General features: G+C 40.1%; 1 protein-coding gene across 1 annotated transcript in view; it reads left to right on the forward strand.

The window, feature by feature from the left end:
• The window catches only part of MGST2 (microsomal glutathione S-transferase 2), a 34,654-nt gene extending 20,078 nt beyond the window's left edge, over positions 1 to 14,576 (forward strand). Inside the window, exons 3-5 of the mRNA XM_027867001.1 lie at positions 10,071 to 10,141; positions 13,013 to 13,094; positions 14,071 to 14,576. Of these exons, the coding sequence (XP_027722802.1) occupies positions 10,071 to 10,141; positions 13,013 to 13,094; positions 14,071 to 14,203 (286 nt within the window). The 3' untranslated portion in view covers positions 14,204 to 14,576. The remainder of the gene's footprint in view (positions 1 to 10,070; positions 10,142 to 13,012; positions 13,095 to 14,070) is intronic.
• The last annotated feature ends 2,734 nt before the right edge of the window (positions 14,577 to 17,310 follow it).

The raw sequence follows: 17,310 nt of genomic DNA on the forward strand, positions 1-17,310 counted from the left end.
AAACCACTCCAGTATCTTTGCTAAGAAAACCCCAAATGGGGTCACGAAGATTCAGACATGACTGAAATGACTGAACAACAAAAATGGAATTACAACAAATTTCATGGCTCATACCAAGATCTCTATCATGGGATAGGATGGTGCAGTAGGGGATATGTGGTGTGGCATTTAAATTGTCTGCTTTTGCAACAGAAATTCCCTTTGGTCTTTGTCTCTATCAGTACAAGCAAGCCTGGAGTTTGTCATTTTCCATACAACAGGGATCCTTTTATCCTTGAACAGCTTTAGAAAGTGATGGAATTGGTGACTGCAGTTTTTTCTGAGGTGAGACCCAAGCTAATTGAGTTAGGTTAGCCTTCTCATATGTTCTCTGTAAAATGATGGAGAATGATGCTTGATGGCTTTATGCTTTTTTTTTATTTTAAAAAAGGACAGATTGGAGTCATTAGAGATAACCTGTAATAGGTTAACCCTTAGCAGGAATGAGGCATCTTCTATTAACTGTTGGTGAGCAAAACCATAACTAGGGTGGGGTGGTCAGGCTTTGCCACAGGGCACTAAATTCAAAAGGTACTGGCAGTTCTTGCAGTCTTTCTCTGGTGGAGTGAATGAGAATAATTAGTTAAAATCAGAAGCTACCAAATTGAAGATTGGGGTGAGTTCCTTTCCTATTTTCATTACTTCTTCCCTGTCCCCTTCCCTCCTCCCCAAATGAGGGTATACTTTATTTTATACATCCCCATGCATGGCTTATGGTACTTCCTCAGGGTATAAAGATTTCTAGCTTGGGCCCTGCTGGTGGATCAATTATATTATAACCTTAAGAGCAATCAGGTTTCCTCAGCCTTTAAGGAAGGGGTGATGGATCATTCATAATCCTGCAGAAAGGATTCTTCTACATATATCTACTCAAGGTCTCATTAAGAATTACATTATTAGGATATTGTCAGAAAAGAGTTCAGCCAACTAAGGCAATGGAGGGGGAGGGAGGGTAAATCTAATTCATCTTTTTCCTTTGCTAGGTGCCAATTAATTAATTATAGCTTCAAAAGAATTCTTCCCTCTTACTTAAAATAGCATCAAACCTTCTGGCATATTCTATGAATAGGGACAATTTGAACTGAAGTTAGGACAGGGCATTGGAAGCCAAGAGACCAGAGCTCTAGTCTTTTTTCTATCATTGATACACTAGGGAGAGAGAGGGGAGCACCTGGCAACTTGTACTCTCAGGGCTCAGTTTCTTCTTCTGTTAAATGGGTATGAAAAATGCCATTTTATTTTCTCAGAGAAGCATTTGTGAGGATTAATTTTTAAATACCAGCTTTACCTCAACAAATGCATATCAAGTGTCTACTAGATACAAAGCTCTGTGGTAGGCATTGGGGATCCCTAATAAAAAAGAAACAGTTTCTGTTCTCAAGGAGTTTTGATTTTTCCTGGCAGTATATGACATGTACGTAATCAGTACTTAAATGAATCTGTGATCATATCAATTTAGAAGTCCTCTCTGATGATACAGATTGCCACTTGCTGGTGTCCTGGTGTTTGACACTGGATGTCCAGCTTGCTGGAGGCATTCCTCACTTTTCCAGACATTTCAAGGGTACCAGGGATGATCTGTGCACACAAATAAAGACATGATAATTGAGGATAAAGAACAATACACTGGACCTGGAGGATGGGGAATCAGGATAGGCCTCAAAGGGGAGGTAATAACTGACCTGAACCTTGAATAAAAGATTTGGAAAGGCAAAAGGCAGCAAGGTGGTTCAGTGGATATAGTGCAGGTCTAGAGTCAGGAAGACCTGAGTTCGAATCTGGCTTCAGACGGTTCCTAGCTATGTGACTCTGGGAAAGTCACTTAATCCTGTTTACATCAGTTTCCTCATCTGTCAAATGAGCTGGAGAAGGAAATGGCAAACCACTCCAGTATCTTTGCCAAGAAAACCCCAAAGGGGTTACGAAGAATTGGACGTGACTGAAAATGACTGGAAAGGCAAAGGGGAGAAAAAAACATGACCTAGGCACAGCAAAGAGTTTATACAATGGTAAGGATGTGGGAAATATAATACACATTTGAGGAAGAGTTTGTAGACCAGTAAGGCTAGAATGTAGAATAACAAATTAAGTCTGGAAAGGTAGACTGGAGCCACATTGAGGAAAGCTTTAAATGCCAGGCTGAAGTGTGAGTATTTGATCCTAGAGGCAAGTAAATAGGGAGTTACAGAAGACTTCTGAGCAGATATGTAACATGGTTGGACTTGGGAGAGTATTCTTTTTTTAATTAATTTATTTTGATTTATCAACAACCACTTCCATAAGCTTTTGAGTTTAAAATTTTTCTCCCCCTCCCTCCCCAAGATGGCGCACAATCTGATATAAGCTATACATATACATTCCTATTAAACATATTTTCACATTAGTGATGTTGTAAGGAAGAGTTAGAACCAATAGGAGGAACCACCAGAAAGAGGAAACAAAACAAAATAGAAGAAAAAAAAATAGCAAATAGTATGCTTCGATCTGCATTCAAACTCCATAGTTCTTTCTTTGGATGTGGATAGCATTTTCCATCACGAGGCCTTTGGAGATGTCTTAGATCCATGTATTGCTAAGAAGGGTTAAGTTTATCAACATTAGTCATTGCACAACATGGCTGTTATTGTGTATAACGTTCTCTTGGTTCTGCTCACTCCATTCAGCATCAGACCATACAAGTCTTTCTAGGTTTTTCTGAAGTCTGCCTGTTCATCATTTCTTATAGCATAATAGTATTCCATTACATTCTATACCACAACTTGTTCAGTCATTCCCCAATTGATGGGCATCCTCTCAATTTCCAATTCTTTGCCATCACAAAAAGAGCTGCTATAAATATTTTTGAACATGTGGGTCCTTTTCCCATTTGTATGATCTCTTGGGATACAGCCCTAGAAGTGCTATTGCTGGGTCAAAGGGTATGCACATTTTTATAGCCCTTTGGGCATAGTTCCAAATTGCTCTCCAAAATGGTTGGATCATTTCACAACTCCACCAACAATGCATTAGTGTTTTGGGAGAGTGTTCTGACACCTGTGTGGAGGATGGATTGGGGAGGGGAGAGACTGGATGCTGGACACCAATGAAGAGGCCATTAGGAGAGAATGAGGCTCAAAGACTTGAATAAGGGTAGTAGGCATAGGAATCAAGAGAGAAAAGGATGGATTCAAGAGACATTAAAGACCATTAATTGTTCTCATATTAAAGAATGAGAATCAATAAAACTTGACAAATTATTGATAAAGTGGGGAAAGGAAAGACTGGTGAAGGAAAGGAAGATTCAAAGATGACTTGGGATTATGAACCTTGGTGACCAGGCTAGCCTTACCAGATGTAGGAAACTTTGGAGGAGGGGTAGATTTAGTAGAAAGATAATGAGGGGCAGCTGGGTGGCTCAGTGGTTAGAGCTCTGGCCTTGGATTCAGGAGGACCTAAGTTTGAATCCAGCCTCAGACATTTGATACTTATTAGCTGTGTGACCCTGGACAAGTCACTTAACCCCAATTGCCTCATCAAAAAAGAAATATAATGAACTTTCATTTTGGACATGTTGAATTTGAGATGCTTATGGGGAATCAAGGTAGAGATGTCCAACAGTATTGGTGATACTGGACTGGAGTCTAGGAGATAAATTAGACCGGGGAATCATTTGCATAGAGATCATAACTGAACCCAGGGGAACTGATGGGCATGCAAAGAAAAGAAGGCACACAGGTAGGGGGTGAGAGATGAATGATGATTCAGTAAAGCACATTAAAGAAGAGGACTCAAACAGATTGGAGAAACGAGAGAATAGTGTCAAAGAAGCCAAGAAAAGAGAGAGTCTCTAGGAGGAGGGGATGATCTACAAATGTCAAACAGTGCAGAGAGGCTGAGGAAGATGAGGACTGAGAAAGAGCCTCTGGATTTAAAGGAATTCTCTACCGAGAAGCCCTCTTTTCCTCACCCACTTATTAGAATTGTCATCTTGTAATTATTTGGTATTTCTATTTGTTTCTATTATTTATTTAGAATTTATTTATAAATCAATAAACATTTATTAAGTGCCTACTATGTGTCAGGCACTGTGCTAAGTACTGGGGATACAAAATGAAGTAAAAGACAGTCCCTGCCCCCTCAAGGAGCTAATGGAGAGACAACATACAAACTTATCTATACAAAACAAGCTATATATAGGATAAAAAGGAAATAATTAAGAGAGGGAAAGCAATGATATTAAGAGGGGTTAGGGAAGACTTCCTGTAGACAGTGGAATTTTAATTGGGACTTAAAGGAAGCCAGGGAGGTCAGTAATCAGAGAGAAGAGGGGAGAACATTCCAGGTATGGGGAAACAGCCAGAGAAAATGTCCAGAGCTTATATTAATTTATATTTAATTAATTGATGAATATATTAGCTTGTATTTGTTATATCCCTCAGTAGAATGTAAGTTTCTTGAAGGCAAGGGCTATTTAAATTGTGTCTTTGTATCTAAAGCACCTAGCACAGTGCCTCAAACATAGTAGGTACTTAAATTTCTCAAGAACTTTATTGAATTAAATTGGTAGACCTAGATATAGTTGTAGGCAATGGAAAGGAGTCAGTCAGATAGAGAGGTAAAGAACCATTGAAGGTGTGTGTGTGTGTGTGTGTGTGTGTGTGTGTGTGAGAGAGAGAGAGAGAGAGAGAGAGAGAGAGTGATCAAAGAGATAAGCACCTTGAAGGGGTTGGCCTTGGCAACAAGAAAGGCCACCTCTTCCTTAGAGACTAAAGCAAAGGAGAAAGAATGGACTGCCAATGTGGAGGGAGGAGAATATATTTGAAGTGCAGAATAGGGGGGAGTAAAGAGTTCTTGGCAGATGACCTCTATTTTCTCAATAAAGTAGGAGACAAGGTGCTCTGTTGAGAAGGAGGGATGAAGAATGATGATGGAGGCTTGAGGGGAGAAAAAAAAGTTTGAAATAGCTGTTTCAGGCCATGTAATAGAGAGTAAATCAAGGAAGCATAAAAGGATCAGTATGAGTCATGAGTGCCCAGGTGAGGTTAGATAATATAAATCTGTGGTGGACCCAGGCACCACAGTTGGGTGACTTCCTTTAGCACATCAGTAATGAACAGAGGAGAAGGCAGTTGTGATAGGGAGGGAGAGGAGGAAATAACTAGAACTGTTTGGGTTATTATTATTGACTTATTAAATACTTTGAATATCTCAGGTGAAACATACTAAATCTATGTCCAGTATATATAAAAGTAAGAGAGAAAGAAGGCACTGGTTTTAGTTTGAATGTCCTTTAATGAAAAGAATAGAATTCTCTCTTGGATTCCTGAAAATTCAAATCAATTCAATTCAACAAACATATAAAACAGCTATATATAAGGCACCATGCTAGGTGCTGGAAAGATACAGATTGAATTACATCTAACAAATATATTTATTAAGCACCTACTATGTGTAAAGCACTATGTTAAGCACTGAAAATTTTAAGATAAGTGAATGAAACAGTCCTGCCCTCTACGAGCTTACATTTTACTGGGGATAAATGAAGACAAAAATATCTGACATTTATGTGTGTGTACACACACACACACACACACACACACACACACACACACATATCCTTAAGATTCACAATTGTTTTCTATATACTATCTCATTTGATTTTTGTTAGAAGCCTGTGATGTAGGGGCTATTGTTATATTCTTTATATACATTTGTCAAAACTGAGAATCAGAGGTTAAATAACTTGCCTATGGGTACATATCTAATAAGTTTTGAAGCAGGATTTGAATCTAGTTCTGTTCTGACTCCAGATCCAGTGCTTTTCTTATTATATTATATAATCCCTTCAAATGTGAGCTTAAACGGAGCTTAAAATATTGAAATAAAAGTAATAGTTTACAGTCTACAGTTTAAAAAGTGCTAGACTCCCAGCAAAGTAGAAGAGATAAGAGGTGCCCCCCCCCAAAAAAACCTATGATACAAAATAGAACATGTATTATGTATGCTTAAGAGAGGTATAAAGAGCACTAGACATAGAGTTTGGGGACCTAGGTTTGAATTTCATATCTGCTGCTTGTGTGACCCTGGGCAAATTACTTAATATTTCTGGCCCTAGTTTCCTCATCTGTAAAATTGGAGGGGTGTTGGATTAGATGATGTTTAAGGTCCCTTCCAGCTCTAAATTCATGACTCTATGAACCCAAATGTTATGAAAGATATGAAGAAAGAAAAGAAAGAAGCTTCTGATGTAGGGGGCTTGGGAAAGGCTTTGTGGAGAAAGTGGCATTTGTATTGGTCTAGAAGGATAGGGAAGTTTCAACAGGTATAGATGGAAGAGGTAGAGAGGGCTTTCCAGGCTGAGAAAATAGGAAATAGCATGAACAAAGACATGGGGTGTGTGTGGGGGGGGAGAATCATAGGATATGTAATACAGGAAGGCTGGAGTTAAGAGGGAGTGGGTGTGAGATAAGATAGGAAAAAACAAGTTGGTTCCAAAATGTGGAGGGATTTGAATACCAGTCCAGAGAGTTGAGACTTTATTTTCCTAGGTAAGTCTTGCTTCCTAGGTAACTCTTTACTCCCCCCTATTCTGCACTTCAAATATATTCTCCTCCCTCCACATTGGCAGTCCATTCTTTCTCCTTTGCTTTAGTCTCTAAGGAAGAGGTGGCCTTTCTTGTTGCCAAGGCCAACCCCTTCAAGGTGCTTATCTCTTTGATCACTCTCTCTCTCTCTCTCTCTCTCTCTGTCTCTCTCTCTCTCACACACACACACACACACACCTTCAATGGTTCTTTACTTCTCTATCTGACTGACTCCTTTCCATTACCTACAACTATATCTAGGTAAGACTTGAGCTCAGACCTGTCATCAAGGCTGGTGGTGATCTTTTCACTGCATCATTACTATCATATATTTATTTATATATACTGGACATAGATTTCATTCCCATTTAGTGATTCTCAAACCCCTTGGGGGTTCACGAAAATGGTTCAAGGGTTTGTACTAAAATTCTTCTTCTTCTCCTTTTCCTTTTCCTTCTCCTTCTCCTCCTCCTCCTGCTCCTCCTCCTCTTTCTTCTTTTTGGAGGCAATAGGGGTTAAGTGACTTGGTCAAATAGCTAATAAATATCTGAGGCTGGATTTTAACTCAAGTCCTCCGGACTCCAAGGTTGGTGCTGTATACAGCCCCTACTAAAATTCTTTAATCACATCTTAAACAATAAATAATTGTAAAGAATATTATGGGTAACATAGTAAATTATCTTGGAGGTTCACAACATTTTTTTTTGTTTCTGAATGGAGATTTCAGCACAACAAAATGTCGGGAACTATTCTTCTAGGCAATCAGGAGTCATAGAAGGTTTCTGAGGAGAGCTACTTAGAAGCAGGTAGGTGGCATCTGAGTTCAAATCCTACCCCAAGTAATCACTAGTTATATGACAGGTCACTAAACCTCTTCGTTCCTCAGTTTCTTCATCTGTAAAATGGAGATAATAATAGCATCTACCTCCCAGGGTTGTGGAAGTGACATGATCACAGCTGTGCATTAGGAAGATTGTTGTTGTTTGTTCTTCATTTTCAAAGAGAATCATGACATCAGGAAGATGATGCCATGACTTGCAAGTGAATTGGATTCAAGTGAGGGAGGGCTCCTCTGGAGCTATCTGGGTCCAGTGGCAAGATATAGATCAGGACAAGTGGAGATGGCCCCCATTAGGAAGGTTCCTTGGTCAGTGGAGTGAAGGATGAACTGGGGAGGGGAGATTTGATTAAAGCAAAGAGTCTAGCTAAGAGGGAATGAGGGCTTGGGCTGATGTGGCAGGAGGGAGATGAGAAGGAATGGATGGATGGCAGAAGTCAAAGAAACCAAACCGAGTATCACAGTTTCTTTTATTCATCTGTACATTCTTCTTTTGTATTCCCAGCTCTTAGCACCATGCCTGTTGGGTTCACACAGTGAGTGCTTAATAAATGCATGTTCATTGATCCTCACACAGGGGCTATGTTACTCTGCCCTTTCTTCTCTTCCTCATCTGCACTGCCCTATACAAAGGGCTTTACCCAGGGCACATTTAAATACACTTTACAACTAGAAGAGAGACAGTGTGGTATAGTGAAAAGCTGGCCTGGGAGCCAGGAAGACCTGGGTCCAAGTCTTGCTTCTGATTTATATGGGTTGTGTGATGCCACCAAGACACTTAGTCTTGTAGTTCACTGAGGTAGCTCTATAAGACTCAGTTGCAGAAAAATTTACTGATATGCACTGGTAGAGGGAGTTCCCTCACTGGGAGTCTTCCATACCAGTAGAATGGGGAAGGGAGGGAAGAGAGAAAGGTTATAAAACAGTTTACAAACTTTATCTACTTGATCCTCACAAAGAATCTTTTAAGGAAGTCATTTTGTGGATAAAAAACTGAGGCCAAAAGTGGTTAAGTGATTTGTCCAAGGTAAGACTTGAGCTCAGACCTGTCATCAAGGCTGGTGGTGCTCTTTTCACTCCATCATTACTATCAATTAACTATCAATTGTCTTACTTTTTGATTTCCTTACCTCACTTGTAGAAGAGTAATCTAAATAGAGTAAGAACGGATATTTATATAATGCTTTTAAGGTTTACAAAGCACTTTACTTACACCTGAAGCAGCTAGTTGGAGCAATGGATAGAGAACTGGTGTGTGAATCAGGAAGACATATTTTGATGAGTTCAAATCCAGCCTCAGACACTCACTAGCTGCATGACCCTGGGCAAATCACTTAACTGTGTTTGCCTCAGTTTTCTCATCTGTAAAATGAGCTGGAGAAAGAAATGGCAAACCAATCCAGTGTCTTTGCCAAGAAAGCCCTAAATGGGGTCATGAAAAGTTGTATGTGACTGAAACAACTGAACAACAAGTTACTTACATCATTTCATTTCATCTTCACACTCCCCCTGTAAGGGTAGATGCCACAGGTATTCTTGTCATCCTCATTCTACAGATGAGGTGCAAAGAGTTTAAATGGTTTTAGGATCACCCAATTAGTAAATGTTAGTGGTAGGATTCAAACATAAGCATCTCCTGACAGCAAGGTATACATTTGTCAATATACCACCACACTGACTTGTTTTCAAGTAATGTCATGATGGTAAAAACCAATCAATATTTGAAGAAAGAACCGTAATTTCATTAGTAGAAGGAGCATGTGATAATAGAAGGAGGGTTATTTGGAGTCAGTGGAGCCAAGTTCCCTTTTTGGAACTTCTTCTGTTTGTTACCTATTAGACCTTGAGCAAGTCACTTCCCTTTTACGTCCAAGTATTTGCATCCATAAAATGAGGGGGTTAATCTAGATGAAAGGTTATTAACCTAGGATTGGTGAGATTGTTTTTCAAAAATATTTTGATAATTCCATTTCAATATATTTGATTTCCTTTATAACCCTCTGTATTTTATTTCATGGATGTGAAAATATTATTATGAGGAGGAGTTCGTAGGCTTCACCAGACTAGCCAGGTCCAGGACACAAGAGTTTGAGGACCCATGATTAGGGTGGTCTCTAAGGTCCATTTTAGTCGTCTCTTGAACAGCGATTATAACCTCTTTAGTGTCACAGTTTTCTGAGTCTTCATAGTCCAAGTCATTACTGAGTTGCTATTTTTCTGGTGATAATCTTCTCTGAACTTAGCTGGGCTATTTCTCTTCTAAGATATAGCTCCCGTAGTCCATCAGTGGATCTGCATTCCAGGCTTATTCAGGTTGGTTAAATCCTCCACAGCCCATACTCTACTGGCATAGCTTTTGAGAACCAAGGGTCACCTCCTAGCCACATTGAAGCTTCAGACAAGGACTTAGCAGAAAAAGGTGGTAAGTGGTTTCTGGAAAACATCCTTGAATTCTCTCCTGGAAAAGCTCAGACATTGCTTAGATTCAGGATAAAGAGTCTTCCTTTGTTTCATAACTCCCATTACTTCTGCAGGGACAAACGGGACATTTATCTGCAAAAGAAGCCATTTTCATTGGTGCCCTCTGGTTGCCTCACAAATAACCTGCAGTTTTTTTTCCCTGTCTGCAGACAAAACTCCGTGGAGTTTTACCCCATCTACCTGGTCACCTTCTGGATGGCTGGATGGTTCTTCAACCAAGGTAAATTAAAACTATGGTGATATTTCTGCCTAAATGATGGCTGTGGTATTTTATAACCTTTTGGAATCATCATACAGTTATTCATTTTCACCTCCTGGAAATCATTAAAATGACTTCCAACAAAACGAGGAACAATTTTTTCCCTGCTTCCATGTGCCATGAGATACTGAGAATTTGCTCTAGTTTGTCCGAACTGCAAGGACAGATTTCACTGGTGACAGATTGTTCTCTTGCACATTAAGGTTAGATAATGAACATCTGGAATTGTATCTAGAAAACTGAGGTCTCTAAAATAGAGTATAGGCTGCAGGTACCTTGTGTGTGACTTCTTTTCATAAATGTTCTTAATTTAATTGAACTCAATTAACATTTATTAAGCACCTATTGATATGTTTCAGATTCTCTTCTATTTTTCTAGATTTATTATTTCTTGATGTCTTATAATGTCATTCCATTCCTCTTGCCCAATTCTAGTTTTCAAGAAAATATTTTCTTCTGCAAGATTTTGTATCTCTTTTTCCAATTGGTTAATTTTTTTTCCCCATAATTTTCTTGGATTGATTTTATTTTTTTTTCCCTAATTAAAAAAAGAGCACCCACTGTGTACCAGACAATGCGCTAGGCAGAATGAGACAGTCCCTGCCCTCAAGACTTTACATTTTTCTTGGAAGACATGTACACAGATTAGATTAACTAAAGCGTTTATTAAGCACTCACTATGTACCAGGCAGAACAGCTGGGTGGCACAGTGGATAGAGGACTACACTGGGAATCAGGAAGACTTATCTTTATGAGTTCAAATTCAGCCTCAGACACTTATTAGCTGTGTGATGCTCAGCAAGTCACAATCTTGTTTGCCTCAGTTTTCTCATCTGGAAAATGAGCTGGAGAAGGAAATGGCAAAACACACAAAATAACACAAAGTAGTTTTAAGAGGGAGAGAATGTTAACAATCGATGCAGGGTTAGAAAAGGCTTAGCATAGGAGGTAGCACCTACAGCGTGACTGGAAATAAGCTAGGGATAGCAAGTGACAAAAGACATAGAGTGATTGATTACATGTCCATATCAGCTTTACAGTGGTGGCCTTGCTAGGGGCATCTCAGAGAACCAAAGCTTCTACCAGGAAGCTCTGTCTGCCACTATGATGGCAAGGCAAACCCAGAGTCATTAGTGAGCAGCAAGGGTGGGCCAGATGTACTGCTTTACCTGGGAACACCTGATTTACCTCTAGGCAGACTTACTGCCTGGTCTAGTTAATGGTGACACAGGCTGACCATCAGTTGGGGCAAATCCTCCATCCTAGAGGACTTCATTCACCTTTATTTTGGATAGTTTTGGATGCTGCATTCAGGACTGACCTATGGGTAATCTTTTTCTGTCCTTGTTCACTCATTTCAATTGTGTCCAACTCTTTGTGACCCCATTTGGGTTTTTTGGGGCATAGATCCTGGAGTGTTTTGCCATTTCCTTCTCCAGCTCATTTTACAGATGAGGAACTAAGGCAAACAGGGTTAAGTGATTTGACCAGAGTCCCATAGTTAGGAAGTGTCAGAGGCTGGATTTGAACTCAAGTCTTCCTCACTCCAGGCCCAGTGCTCCATCCATTGGGCCACCTAGCATGTGCCTCATATGCACATCAGTTGGGAAAGTATTTAAACACTTTGCAAATCTCAGTGCACTCCGTAAGTGTCATTTATTATTATCACTTGCTTATGATTTTCCTCACAACTAATGAGCTTTACATGCAATTCATTTCATAGAAATACTTTCCTTTAACCTTCACTCACCCTGTTGTCTCCGGAGACTTAAATGAAAAAGGCTATTCCATCTGACAAAATAGCATTTCTGAATAACAACAACCAGAAGAGTAAATAGGAATAAATATTAACTGTTGACAAAGCAAATTGGGCCGTTTCTTCTTTGAGCTCTTTTTTTTTTAAAGGTAATTGGGGTTAAGTGACTTGCCCACGGTCACACAGCTAGTAAGTGTCAAGTGTTTGGTCTGAGGCCGGATTTGAACTCAGGTCCTCCTGACTTCAGGGCTGGTGCTCTAACCACTGTCCAACCTAGCCACCCCTTTGAACACATTTTTATCCTGTGTCTATACTTCTTCTGTCCTCCATTAGGATACAAGAATCTTTCGGGTAGCCAGTGTTCCATTCTTTGTGCTTACATCCCCAGTGCCAGTGTCTAGTTCAATGCCTAGCTGAGAGCTGGTACTCAAAACATTCATGTCGATTGATCACAAATTTTCCAAGTTGACATCAAGTTTCCTGTGTTTCCAGTCCTTCAGTTTTACTAGACTCATTTTTTTTCTTCCCAATGCCTCCTTTCAGGCTGATAGAACTGTGGACAAGTTTTTTCCTTCACTTTGAAAGTTGAGGGTTAACAGATCCAGAATCCAAAATGTTAATTAGCCAGAGTGTTCTGTAAATCCTCAGGGTTGCTGGGAAATTGAGGCCATCCAAGTTAAAATGCAGAATGAGTTTGGGGTATGACCAATGAGGGGATTTGTTTCTCTCTTAATTATTATAAGCATTTATTTTCTCACCCTCCCACTGCCCCCCCCATTGAACCATTGAACAACTTTTAAAAAGAAAAAAAATCCCCCAAAGAAATACTCATCATCTAGAGAAACAAATATGATGTTAATAGGAACGAAGAAAAAGTAGGAAAAGAAAGAAAAAAAGAAAGGGGGGGAGGAAGCAGAAGGAAGGAAGGAGGGAAGGAAAGAAAGAAGGAAATGGGGAAGGAAGGAAGGTTATTATTAGGATGTGAATTGTTTTGGAAGATTGATGAAATTAAGGGTAAAATTATACCCAGTTTCAAGATGTCATAACCTTTCTGCCCTCTGATTCCCCCCTCTCAGTCTTAGCTGCCCTTTGTGGCCTGGCATACCTGTATGCTCGTCACCAATACTTCTTTGGATATTCAGAGTCAGCTCAAGAAAGGTAAGAGACCTGAACCTGCCTTGTGGATAGTTGCAGAAAGCTTCAGGGAACCAGTTGGGCCAATTTCCTGTTGCTAGGTAGTGAAAAACACCTTCAGCAGTGGATTATAGGCTCCAACTTGGCTTATATTACTCAGGGGTACAAATGAATTTCTCCTATGTGAAACAAGTCTGTTTTGCCAGGTCAAATACTATTGTCTTGTTGACTTGCCCTGCTAGGATTGGGGTAGAAAAGCATAAGAATAAATCAAGAGGATTTGGGAGGAGGCCTCAAGTACAAATATTGACCCTCTCTCATCTCTTAGCCTGTTGTGCTTCTAAACCTAGCAAAAGTCCCTTGTGGTCTTCCAAAAGTTGCCAATAATCATACATAGGTCATGATAATCCTTTGAATGCCTGAAGTAACCAATCAACCTTTGCAGACAGGTTCCCTCTTCAATTTATATAGCGAAACAAGGAACATAAAAGCTGTGGCATTGTCCTCAACGAATCAGACTGGGCTTCTGGTGGGACCTAAAGCCATATGTATCAGCTAGTTTCCATACCGCAGAGCTGAAACTGGGAGTTTTTACACCCAGGGCAGCAGAAACTGGTCCCAGGGCAAACAACATGAAATGTACCCTCAAGTAGTGACCTTTGCTCCCATAGGAAGAGACCTTGTGACACCGAGTTCTCTTTTGGGGAGGCTGCCAAGCAGAATGAGGGGAAGTTGAATTATGGGGCCCAGATAAGGGCGGGGAAGCTCATCTGGGCTGTGGCCATGTTAAGGAAGTAGGCTATCAGGCGGCTTACTATTCGAACTCATTCTTCTTGCTAACTAGATACTAGCTCTATTGCTTTTTCTTTGGAAAGATTGCAGGTGCTTTTAGCACTTTCTAAATTTGCACCCTGAATGAAGCCTTGGTTGTTCAACCTTAGTTATGGTTCTTCACCACTGTATTTGGCATTTCTCTCCCTCTCTGTCTCCTTATAAACAGGAAAATAGGCTTCCAGAGGAGTGCGGGAGTTTTGGCTTTGCTGATCATCCAGGCTACAGTGGGAATTGCCAACAACTTTCTGGATGAATACATGGACTTCAATATTTTCAAGAAATTACATCGATTGTTGTAGAAATTTTTCTCCCTTTTAATAATATCAAGTTTTTTTTTCCCCACCCCCGGAGATAGACCAAAAACATATGAAATCAAAGTTCCCATGTTTGGACTGAATCATAGAATGATAATACTGAGAAATCATTCAGCCCAACTCCATATTACAGTAGGAGGAAACTGAGACCCAGACAGTTCATCTCTATTTTGGTTTTCTTGAGATGACTTTGGAAAAATGTTCCCTTTCCAGAATGTATTACTTGCTTAATTTTCTATAAACTATTATTTGTCCTTGCATATATATGATGGAGTTAAAAATCCTAAAAACAAATACCTTGTTTGTGTTTTGTTTTGTTTTTAAAGAAACTGTTGCTGAAGGACAACATGCTTGCATTGGTGAGAATCATATAAATAACATCGTTTGTCACCAGATGCTTCCTCTATTGTGTGATGTTGTGTTGTATTGTGTTTTGTGTGTGTGTGTGTGTGTGTGTGTGTGTATTTCTCCTCCTGAAGAAAAGTTCCTGACATATGGAACTGGGCAGTTAAGCCTCTTTCATTACTGGTGGAAAGGCACAGATGGCTGGCACATGGGGGAGATTAAGCAGATACTCCCAAGTAGTCAGGGCAAAGAGTCAACCCCTAATAGTACAAAACAAACTTGGCTGAGAAAATATACTTTAGCTAAAAAAGAAAGGGCCTAACAACTCACTTCCCAATATCTACCTACAGCCTTGAGGCAGCAGGTTCCCCACCCCCTGACCTAGAGAACTGAATACAGAGAACATTACCTCCATCTTCAACCAAAGGAAAGCAAATCCAGATTCCTAACCAGTGAGGATCCTGGTGGATGCCCACTGGCTAGTTGGTGAATTGAGGCAATGGAGGCCTCTTCATGAGTGTACATCAATTTTACTATCCGACCTCGTGTGACTTACATTCTTTCACTGTGCCCAGCTGTGAAATGGGAAAAGCACCTTACCTGCCTAGGAGATCTCTAGCTCGAAGGTGTCATATACATAAACAGCATTTAAACATCAGAACTGAATGATTGAAAAAGAGTTCGCCATCAAACTTCTCCTGTACATTTTGAATCAGTGTGAGTGGTTTTGAATTTGGAATGGTCCCTGTACAATGGAAAGAGCCCCAGATTTGTATTTAAAGGATCTGGGTTCAAATCATTCTGCCACTTACTACCTGTGTGATGCAGGACAAGTAATTTCCCCTCTCTAGGACTCAGTTTCTTTATTTGCAAAATGAGGGATTTGGATTACATTACATCTAAGGTCCCTTCCAATTTTCAGTTAATGTTTTTTGAGATGCCATTATAGCTTTTCTTTTCAGTTGGTGCAAAAAGGAATAGAGGGGTTAGAGAAAATCATTGAAAGAAATGAAAATGCATACATCATTTAATAGTATTTCCAAGTATATCAAGTCAAAGCATACAAATTCTCTCAAGGGCAGCTAAGTGGACAGTGTGCTGGACCTAGAATCAGGAAGACCTGAGTTCAAATTTGACCCCAGTGGTGACCCTGCTCATGTCAGTTAACTGTTAAACTCAGTTTACTCATCTGTAAAATGGTGATAGTAATAGCACCTACCTCATAGGGCTGTTGTGAGGATCAAATGAGATATAATTTGTAAAGTGCTTAGCACAATGGGTACTATTATTATTATTATTAAGCTAACATAGTAGGCACTTGGTAAATGCTTATTCCTTTCTCCCTCCTCTAGTCAGATGAGCCTGTTATTAGTAAGACTTGGGGAAGTAGGGGAAAGGGTGTAGGATCTGGTGTCAGGGAAGACTTGGCTTTTAATTCCGGCTCTGACCATGAGGTTACTTAATCTCTCTGAGCCCCAGTTCTCTTGTCTGCATATTAGGGAGGCAGTATTTACCTCCTAGGGTTATTGGAAAGAAATTTGATGCCTCAGTGCCTAGGGCACTGAGAGGTTTAGAAGTTAAGCACCTTGTCCATGTTATCAAGGGTTAGGACTTGCAGCCATGGTCTTCCTGACTCAGGCCAGTTCTCTCACTACTAAACCGCAATGGGATTTGCAGAAGATGGAACTGGTAGGCTACATCCATATTATGAAGAGCCTTGAATGCCTGAATCAGGATTTATAATTTTTGTTTAGTGAGCAATGGGGAACCAGTGAAAGTTTTGATTTTATGAATTTGTGTTCCTCTAATTTGGGGTATGCTTTAAAGAGCTATCTTTATCTTGTTTTTAGGAATATATAACCCCTGGTTTGAAAGTGTATGGTATTTTTTTCATTAAGAATGAATATATTTCTCTCTGCAAAAGACACAAAAATATCACTTGTTTGGGTCATTTACAAAGTTAAAAAGTTGCAAGCATCAAACAAAAGAATTGTTCTTTTTTTCCCCTAATTTGTTTTCTATTCTCTCCTAAATGAAAAATCCATTGTTCCAAGAGAACATGACCAGATTTCAGAGCAGATCTTCAAGGTAATCAGATGATTGTATTGATGTGTGTCTGGACCCTTCATGTGGCTTCAGAACTCTATGACAGAGCCTTTCTCCATATGAAAACCTGGGGAGGAGAAGCTCAGAGATTCAATCTGGAGTGGCTTCTGTGATCTCTTCTGTCAAAAGAAGAAGAGGAGAATGATAGTTGTGGCATCGCACCTACGCAGCACCACTGACTGAGCCTGTCACTTGAGTGATGAAAAGAGATGCAAAACCAACCAACCAACCAACCAACCCAAAGAACTAGAAAGTGGCATCAGAAGCATAAAAGAGGGCCAAGGGCCCAGTGCTGGCCTCTAGGGCCCCATTCATTGGCCTGCTGGTTTGGGGCTTAGAAAAGGGGCATGTGGTGTAGTTACAGGCCCACAGTTTCTCACTGCCCTTCCCCAGGGCTTGGCTGAGAGAACCTTTTCCAGCATCTTTTGCAAAGAGTGGTGAATTCCTATTAGTGGCCCAGCACACACGACATACCAGAGCAGAAAAACTTTGTCATGATCATTTAAAATAGCAGTTGGCCTATTGACAAATGAAGTGCCTCCTTCACACAGAGGCAGATGCCCCATGAAATCAGACGTGCTGGTTTAAATATATTTCCCTGGGATTCTCTGAAGACAAATAAGACAGCATATGGGAAATCT

The sequence above is a fragment of the Vombatus ursinus genome, unplaced genomic scaffold, assembly GCF_900497805.2.
Source record: "Vombatus ursinus unplaced genomic scaffold, bare-nosed wombat genome assembly UNPS02014784.1, whole genome shotgun sequence".
In the NCBI taxonomy this organism is placed as follows: Eukaryota; Metazoa; Chordata; class Mammalia; order Diprotodontia; family Vombatidae; genus Vombatus; species Vombatus ursinus.